This window comes from Nicotiana tomentosiformis, chromosome 6 (assembly GCF_000390325.3).
Source record: "Nicotiana tomentosiformis chromosome 6, ASM39032v3, whole genome shotgun sequence".
In the NCBI taxonomy this organism is placed as follows: Eukaryota; Viridiplantae; Streptophyta; class Magnoliopsida; order Solanales; family Solanaceae; genus Nicotiana; species Nicotiana tomentosiformis.
Window position 1 is genome coordinate 137,052,868 of NC_090817.1, and position 9,752 is coordinate 137,062,619.

General features: G+C 35.3%; 2 protein-coding genes across 2 annotated transcripts; one reads left to right on the forward strand and one right to left on the reverse strand.

Annotated features, from left to right (window-relative positions):
- Positions 1 to 2,173: 2,173 nt before the first annotated feature.
- Positions 2,174 to 2,584, reverse strand: LOC104102212 (oleosin-like). Its single transcript, XM_009609863.4, has one exon. It carries the CDS (start codon positions 2,582 to 2,584, stop codon positions 2,174 to 2,176), a length of 411 nt encoding a protein of 136 aa, XP_009608158.1.
- Positions 2,585 to 3,146: 562 nt separating this feature from the next.
- On the forward strand, positions 3,147 to 3,602 carry LOC138894833 (uncharacterized). The gene has a single exon (XM_070179563.1). It carries the CDS (start codon positions 3,147 to 3,149, stop codon positions 3,600 to 3,602), a length of 456 nt encoding a protein of 151 aa, XP_070035664.1.
- Positions 3,603 to 9,752: the final 6,150 nt, after the last annotated feature.

Genomic DNA, 9,752 nt, shown 5'->3' on the forward strand with positions numbered 1-9,752 from the left:
TAAAATCGTTTGGAACTGTTTTTTGAGTTAAAATTAAAATCTAATAAAACATGTAGATGACTCATAGGCAAGAGCAATGAATATTCTTTTATTATTTTTCATTTATAAACATTTGTTCCAAATAAACAAAATAGTATAATGAAACTTGAGATCAATTTAACTTTTACTTTCTGATATGGATCATGTTGTCGTTGTTGATGATTATTTGCTTGTTGATATTTAATAGGAGTACATATTTCTGTACCTGGAAATTGGACTCGAGTAATGGTTATGTCAAAATCCACAAAAGAAAAATGTATTGGAGGGAGAAAAAAAGGAAAAAGTTGTTTAAAATATTATAAGTGAACTAAGTTTATCCCTCTATAACCTAGTATTTAGGTACTCTAGTTATACTTCGGAATACCTGCCTTTATACTTTAGAGACATACCGGAGCTATAGTTTACAGTGAATTTTATTTGTCCAAAGTATTTCGAGGAAAGGTCCAAATCTGCCCCTATTTTAGAACAATTTAAAATTGATTATATTTTTGGTTATATTTTATGTATTATTTTAAAATCTTAAGGTATCTCTCTCTCTCTCTCTCTCTCTCTCTCTCTCTCTCTCTCTTTTGCAGTTTAAAGTAGTACCTGAGATATCCATATGACTTCTCCATGAATATTTCTGAATTTAAAATTTATTACATAGTCTGATAGTGTAATTATTTTTTGGTACCATCAGTGTAATTATCCTATTATAATATTTATTCTAAGTTACTAACTAATATTATTAATGTATATGGTCGAAATACATTTCGGTCTTCCTACGTTCGATCGAGTTCAAGTGGTAAGAAATCGGAGTGGGATTTTGGGAGTGAGCTCCGAAGACAGTACAAACGAGCCTCGAGTCCGAAGGCTGCTCGAGGAGTCGGTTCGATAATCTTATCGAGCCCGTGACCAAATCAATCCGCAGGGCATTGCTTCAAGGTCGGAAATGCGCGACGCCCATCCCGAAGGTCGAATTCAAGCCAAGACCGAAGGACTCGACCCAGTAACGAGTTCGAACCAGTATCGAGCTCACAGACAAGAGCCGTTTCAACCGCACCAAGAGAGAGAATCTTGGCGGGAATCGAAGAAGAGACAAATCATCATGGATTCTCCACTATATACTTTATTTTATTATTTTTTTGTTATAAATAAAGTAATGACCTTTTGCTATAAAAGGGAATCCTTGTAAGCTATGGACATACTGAATACACTCGAACAAAAGATATCTCCTTGTGCTTGTTTTACTTCATTTTACTCATTCTTTCTGTTCATTATTCTTATTCTCATAGTCAAGAATATTCGTATTGCTATCTCTCTATACGATTTGTATCAAAGGGTATCACGTATCCTTAGAACCATACATAAATTTAACGTTATCTGATTTTTCGGGTAAACAATTAAATAAAATCACCTAAAATTATAGTGCTATCAAAATAAAATTATTTATAATTATCTTTTAAGTAATCTGACTATATAAATACTTTTTAACTACATTATTAATGTCTAAACTCATCCCTTATCGAGAGTATACTTCTAATTTGACTTAGCGGATTGAGCCTGCGTAAAAGAATTTCTCGTCGCATTTCATGAATATTCGACGTAACAACATTGTCTAGTTCATAATTAAGTTGGTTGCATAACCAAGCAGTGATCCAACATTTCTCCTTATTGTTCATCTTCACATATATATACTCCGTCGTTACACTCTAGGTAGTGAGTAAAGGTGTCAACTGGACGAAGTTTGGGTTGATATTAGGCTAAAATTTGAGTTACAGTCCAACCCGTCCATCTCTTAACTAGCTTTAATTAATGTATGTTATTATTTATGAATGGTTAATTACCAAATATATATTTTTCTTTTTGTTATGATCATATATGAAATGGATTTGGGTTCAAATTGCCACTACCCAGTAGTGAATATTCTATGAATTATGTATAGATTTCCTTCATTATCTTCTCATATATATCCAGACTTATTTAATTTATCTACTCAAGATTCCACAAAACTACAAGGTTATAATAAATCAAGAGAATACAAAATAAACATATTGGCACCTTTAGGAAACTAAGAATGTTACAAAAGTTTGATCGACGAAAAAGAACAATGACACTAAAATTAAACAGCAGGTGAATGCGACGAACTCATGTACTAATCCTTCATACGGCTAGCAGTATCTGCAATCCTGCTTCTCTTGAAGTACCTGTAGGCCCAAGAAACAGCAGCAAATGTTGAGGCCCCAAATCCACAGACGGATAAAAATCCAGAAACGGCGATGAAGAGAAGAGTCCCAATAGGGACCCAAATGGGACTAGAAACGAGGATCAAAGGCGTGAAGAAAATGAGGCCAAGAATTATGGCAGTGAGAGTGAGGCCAGTAAGGAGGAGAAGAATTCCGCCGGAGATAACAAGAGTCAAGAAGCCCATGAGTTGGGTTGAATTTGGGACATGTTGTTGCAGTTTGCGGAGGAATGAGGGGACGTGGTGGGTGGTGGTGTGAATGGGTCTTAGCGGTGGTCTTTGAGAATTATGATTGAAGAAGTTCGGTGGTCGAGCAGCCATTGCACACGGCGGAGGAGGAGGAGAATTGGTCTACTTTGGAGAACAGAGGAGAGCTGGTTTAATTAGAGAGGAAAATGAGAAGGGGGGTTAAAGGAGAAAAGGATGGAGAAAATTTGACGTGTGTAGGGAGATTTGGGTTTTTTCTGCATGTAACATGCATTGGCACACGTGGGGAAAGTGTTGACTTAAGGCTTAATTAGCACTCGTCCATACTGTGGTGTTATAAAAAATATCAAATTATGGTGGATGTTTACTCTTCCTCCATGATCTTCATCTCAAATGCTTAATGATATATTCAATGACATATTTGTTTATGTTTAATGATATATTTTCTTCACTTTTCATGCCTATATAAAGGCCTTGTAATTGATAGGAAAATATACACATTTGAAGAAAAAATAAGAATCTCTTCTATATTTCTCCATATATCTCTTAGATTATTTTTTCTTGTTCCATATTATTACTTTGAGTTATATTTTATAACACGTTATCAGCACGAGACTCTACCGTCTCAAGAAACTCTTTCAGAAGACTAAGGTATAACTTTTCTCCTCTTTTAATTATGACTGATATTATTAAAAGAAAGTTCATTGCCCTTGAAATTTCGGGCAAGAACTATATGACATGGGTATTGGATGCTGAAATCCATTTAGATGCAATGGGTATTGGAGACGCCATTAAAGACAAAAATAAAGCATCTACCCAAGACTGTGCTAAGGCCTTGATTTTCTTGCGTCATCACCTTGATGAAGGGTTGAAGATAGAATATCTCACAGTCAAAGATTCACTTATTTTGTGGAATGGCTTAAAGGAAAGATATGACAACTTAAAGTTGGTCACTCTTCCATATGATTGGGCTCATCTGAGGCTCCAAGACTTTAAGTCTGTTTCTGAATATAATTCTGCGATGTTTAGAATTACTTCTAAATTGAAACTCTGTGGAGATACCATCACTGATTATGATATGCTTGAAAAAACTTTCACAACGTTTCATGCCTCCAATATGGTCTTGCAATAGCAGTACCGAGAGAAAAGTTTCAAGAAGTATTCTGAGTTGATTTCTTTTCTCCTTGTGGCTGAACGAAATAATGACTTGCTCATGAGAAATCACGAAAATCGACCCACTGGGTCTACACTATTGCCTGAAGTAAATGAAGTGTATTCCCATTATTCTAAGCGTGGAAAAGGTCGTGGCCATGTTCGTGGCCGTGGCCGTGGCCAAGGAAGAAATTTTCCTAGTGTTAATCACCCCCAAAGAAAAATAATCACCAAAAGTGGAAAGGGCCAAGGGCAAATGGTTCAGAAACTGAATGTTATCGTTGCGGTGGAAAAGGGCATCGGGCAAATATTTATCGCATACCAAAATATTTGGTTGAGCTTTATCAAGCATCTCTAAAGGATAAAGTTCCTGAAGCTAATTTTGTCTATGACAATAAATTTGACATCACCCACTTGGATGTGGCAGGTTTTTTTGAGTACCCTAATAGAAAAATAAACCACTCGATCGGTGATGGATCTATGGTTAAAGATGATTGAGCATTTTGATTTTTATGTTTTCCTATTCGTAGTATCTAATGAATAAATATCTTGTAATTTTTATTGCACTTAATAATACTTCTTATGTAGTTTTTAAAAATATATGTATTTCCTAAATTTCATAAATTTCACAAATAAGGAGTAATATCTTAGTAATTAGTGTCCTAATCTCACTGATCTTTTAATTCCTTTTGATTTTCCTTTACGTTACTTTAATTCTCTTTAAGAATTAAAGTTTACATGCACCCTGGAACAACTTTTGTTACTTCACCCTTAATTTTATTTTTTATGTACTTATAATTGTATTATTTTTGCTGTAAAATAATTAGAATTTGCTAGAAAATGCATTAAAAGGTCACTATTAAATTATTGGTTTAACTTTATTTCTTTTCCTTTTTCTCTAAAAATGCTAATATTTATTCATATACTTCTTTTGTATGTCAAACCATGGGAAGCAAATATGGATATCTTTCAAAGCAAACTTGGATCAAAGTTCAATTGTAAAAATATTTGCTTAATTGATTCATGTACAACACATACAATATTCAAAGAGAAGAAATATTTTTCTCATTTAAGTATGTGTAAGGCAGATGTTAATACAATTTCTAGTAGTAGTAATCTAATTGAAGGCTCTGGAAGAGCTAATATAACTCTGCCTAAGGGAACAATACTTATCATAGAGAATGCAATATTTTCCTCCAAGTTTAGGAGGAACTTGTTGAGTTTTAAAGATATCCGTCGAAATGGATTTCATATTGAGACAATATATGAGAATAATCTCGAATATCTCATCGTTACCAAGAATGTCTCTGGCCAGAAAGGGGCTATTGAGAAGTTCCCATCTTTATCTTGTGGCCTGTATTGACAAGAATTAGTACAATTGAGGCACATTCTATCGTAAACCAAAAGGTTTCTAATTCCAATACTTTTGTACTTTGGCATGATCGATTGGGACATCCTGGATCAATTATGATGAGACGAATTATAGAGAACTCAAATGGGCATCCATTAAAGAATTTAAAGATTCTTTTAAATAATGAGTTTTCTTGCACTTCTTGTTATCAAGGCAAGTTGATTATTAGACCATCACTAACAAAGGTTGGAATTGAGTCCCCTGCATTTTTGGAACGTATACAAGGGGATATTTGTGGACCTATTCGTTTAGATATTTTATGGTCTTAATAGATGTATCTTCTAGATGGTCTTATGTGTGCCTATTGTCATCTCGCAACCTGGCGTTTGTAAAATTAATGGCACAAATAATTCGATTACGGGCACAGTTTCTCGATAATCCAATTAAGTTTATTAGACTTGATAATGCTGCTGAGTTTTCATCCCAAGCATTTAATAATTATTGTTTATCAATTGGGATAAAAATAGAACATCCTGTAGCTCATGTTCATACTTAAAATGGCCTTGCAGAGTCTTTGATTAAACGTCTGCAATTGATAGCAAGACCATTACTCATGAAAACGAAATTACCCACAGTTGTTTGGGGTCATGCCATTTTACATGCAGCAATGCTAATTCGTCTCAGACCGACAAATTATCATAAATATTTCCCGTTGTAATTAGTTTTGGGTCATGAACCTAATATATCCCATCTAAGAATTTTTGGATGCGCTATATATGTGCCTGTAGTACCGCCATATCGCACCAAGATGGGTCCCCAAAGAAGGTTATAAATATATGTTGGGTTTAAATCGCTCTCCATTATTTGCTACCTCGAAACATTAACGGGAGATTTGTTCACTGCTCGATTTGCAGATTGTCGATTCGATGAGGCATTTTTCCCAAAATTAGGTGGAGAAATTGGTGAAATCAAACAGGAAATTTCGTGAAAAAATCTATCATTATCTCATCTTGATCCACGTGCCTCTATTTATAAAAAAGAGGTGCAAAAGATTATTCATTTGCAGAAAATAGCAAATCAAATGCCAGATGCATTTACGGATCTGAAAAGGATAACGAAATCACATATCCCTGCAGAGAATGTTCCAATTCGTATTGATGTCCCTGTTGGACAATCTTCTAGTGTCATAGCTAATAAGTCAAAAGCACGCCTAAAGAGTGGCAGACCATTGGGTTCTAAGGATCGAAATCCTAGAAAAAGGAAAATAAATGATCAAGATGACACTTTGAATGAGTCTCATAAAGAAATCCATGATTTAACCAATCCTGAGATTCATGAGGAAATCAATGAGATCGAAACTCAAGAAAATACGGAACTATCAATAAACCCAATCGATATTGAGACAGATTTGAATCGATTGAATATAGCTGTGGATTATGTATTTGCATATAATATTGCATCTAGCATTATGCAAGATAATGAGGATCTTGAACCTCAATCCGTTGGAGAATGTCGACAAAGACGTGATTGGCCAAAATGGCAAGAAGCAATCCAATCTGAGTTGGATTCACTTGCGAAACGTGAAGTTTTTAGGTCTGTAGTCCAAACACCTAATGGTGTTAAATCTTTTGGCTATAAATGGGTCTTTGTACGTAAAAAGAATGAGAAAAATAAGGTACAAAGATATAAGGCACGCCTTGTTGCACAAGAATTTTCACAAAGGCCTGATGTCGATTATAAAGAGACGTATTCTCCTGTTATGGATGCTATAACGTTCCGTTATCTCATTAGTCTTGCTGTCCATGAAAATCTTGACATGCATTTAATGGATGTGGTTATAGCCTACCTTTACGGCTCACTTGATAATGAGATATACATGAAAATTCCTGATGGATTTAAAATGCCTGACGCACATAATTCAAAGTCCAAGGAAATATTTTCAATCAAATTGCAAATATTTTTATATGGTCTAAAGCAATCAGGAAGAATGTGGTATAACCGTCTTAGTGAATATTTATTAAAGGAAGGTTATATAAATGATGCCATTTGTCCATGTATTTTTCTAAAGAAAACAACATCGGAGTTTGTTGTACTTGCCGTATATGTTGATGACATAAACCTTATTGGAACTCCTACAGAACTCCAAAAGGCAATTGATTATTTAAAGAAGGAATTCGAGATGAAAGATCTCGAAAAGACAAAATTATGTCTCGGTTTGCAAATTGAACATTTGGCAAACTGGATTTTTGTTCATCAATCTGCCTACATAGAAAAGGTATTGAAACTGTTTTACATGGATGGAGCACATCCATTAAGTACTCCGATGGTTGTTCGATCACTTGATGTGAATAAGGACCCATTCCGACCTCAAGAAAAGAATGAAGAGCTTCTTGGTCCTGAAGTACCTTAGTGCAATTGGTGCACTAATGTATCTTGCTAACACTACAAGGCCTGACATAACTTTTTCAGTTAATGTCTTAGCAAGATATAGCTTTGTTCCTACAAGGAGACATTGGAATAGAATCAAACACATATTGCGGTATCTAAAAGGGACTACCGATATGGGCTTATTTTATGGCAATGATTGCAGTCCTGATCTTGTTGGTTATGCCGATGCTGGGTATTTATCTGACCCACATAAGGCTCGATCTCAAATAGGCTATGTGTTTACATGTGGAGGCACTGCAATATCTTGGCGATCGACTAAGCAATCAATCGTGGCTACTTCATCTAATCATGCTGAGATAATTGCTATTCATGAAGCAAGTCGAGAATGTGTATGGTTGAGGTCTGTAATACACCTAATTCGAGACAAATGTGGTTTGAAGTGTGACAAACTACCCACAATTTTGTATGAAGACAATGCAGCATGCATAGCTCAATTGAAGGGAGGATTCATAAAAGGAGATAGAACAAAACACATTTCACCAAAGTTATTTTTCACACATGATCTTCAAAAGAATGGTGATATCAGTGTGCAACAGATCCTTTCAAGTGATAATATGGCTGATTTGTTCATCAAATCTCTACCGACGTCAACCTTCAAGAAACTAGTATACAAGATTGGGATGCAAACGCTCAAGAATGTGAATTGATGCTCTCATCAGGAGGAGTTAATACGCGGTGTACTCTTTTTTTCTTACAAGGTTTTGTCCCACTCGGTTTTCCTTGCAAAGTTTTTAATGAGGCAACCAAAAAGCGTATTCCTAAACATGTGTACTCTTTTTCCTTCACTACGATTTTTTTCTAATAAGTTTTTAACGAGACACATTATCTATGGACATCCAAGGGGGAGTGTTATAAGAAATATCAAATTATGGTGGATGTCTACTCTTCCTCCGTGATCTTCATCTCAAATGCTTAATGACATATTCAATGACATATTTTCTATGTTTAATGACATATTTAATGACATATTTTCTTCACTTTTTATGCCTATATAAAGGTCTTGTAATAGATAGGAAAATACACACATTTGAAGAAGAAATAAGAATTTCTTCTATCTTTCTCCATATATCTCTTAGCTTGTTTTTTATTGTTCCATATTATTACTTTGAGTTATATTTTATAACATGTGAGAAATTTTGGACTCATTATTTTTTCATTCCTTGAAGTATGTCCCTGGTTAATGATGGCGTAAATGGTATTCCTTCTTTATTATGTTTTACATAAATGATATTTGATAATCGAACATGTGTTACATATACTTCCCTTGTTTTGCCTTAGATAATCACATTTGTTTGATTACAAATTATCATTCTTTATGAAAGAAAAGGTTTTTTTTTACTCCATATATATATATATATATATATACCGGGCAGATCCAGCGTAGCGATACCGGGTTCAACTGAACCCAGTACTTTAGACACAGAACATATATTTTGTAATGACTCGGCCGATCGTTTTGAGTATTACAGCCCCATTCTCCCATTTACTGCTTATCTTGTGTTCAATTATAATTATGTGACTCGTCAGAGAGGATTCAGAATGAATTGGAACACTTAGTTCCAAGATTTAAAGCTTAAGTTGAAATAGTTGACCGGATATTGACTATGTATAAACGACCCCGAAATTAGAGTTTTGATGGTTCCAATAACTCCGTATGATGATTTTGGACTTAGGAGCGTGTCCGAAAAATTATTTGGAAGTCCGAAGTTAAATTAGGCTTGAATTGGCTAAAATAGAAAATTAAGTTTGGAAGTTTGACCGGGGAGTTGACTTTTTAATATCGGGGTCAGAATATGATTCTGGAAATTTGAATAGGTCCATTATGTCATTTATGACTTGTGTGCAAAATTTGAGGTCAGTCGGACTTGATTCGATAGGTTTCGACATCGAATGTAGAAGTTGGAATTTCTTAGTTTCGTTAAACTTGAATTGGGGCATGATTCATAATTTTAGCATTGTTTGATATGATTTGAGGCTTCAACTAAGTTTATATGATGTTTTGGGACTCATTGGTATAATTGGTTGAGGTACGGGGGACCTCGGGTGAGTTTCGAATGGTTAATCGGATCAAAATTAGACTTAGAACAAAACTGGAAACCTTCGGCCATCTGATGCAATCGCACATGCGAAACTTGGCTCGCAGGTGCGAGCTTGGTTGCGCAGAAGCAGAATTGGCTGGGCAAGGGCAGGGGTCGCAGGTGTGTACGCAGGATTGTAGAAGCGGACTCGCACCTGCGACGAGTTGATCACAGAAGCGGAAGTGAAAGGGGAGGGGCCTCATCGCAGAAGAAGCTGGGGATCCGCAAATGCGAGGTTGTAGAAGCAGCCCTC

Coding starts and splice junctions, on each gene's coding strand:
- LOC104102212 (XM_009609863.4), bottom strand. CDS start 2,584: ATGGCTGCTCGACCACCGAACTTCTTCAATCATAATTCTCAAAGACCA.
- LOC138894833 (XM_070179563.1), top strand. CDS start 3,147: ATGACTGATATTATTAAAAGAAAGTTCATTGCCCTTGAAATTTCGGGC.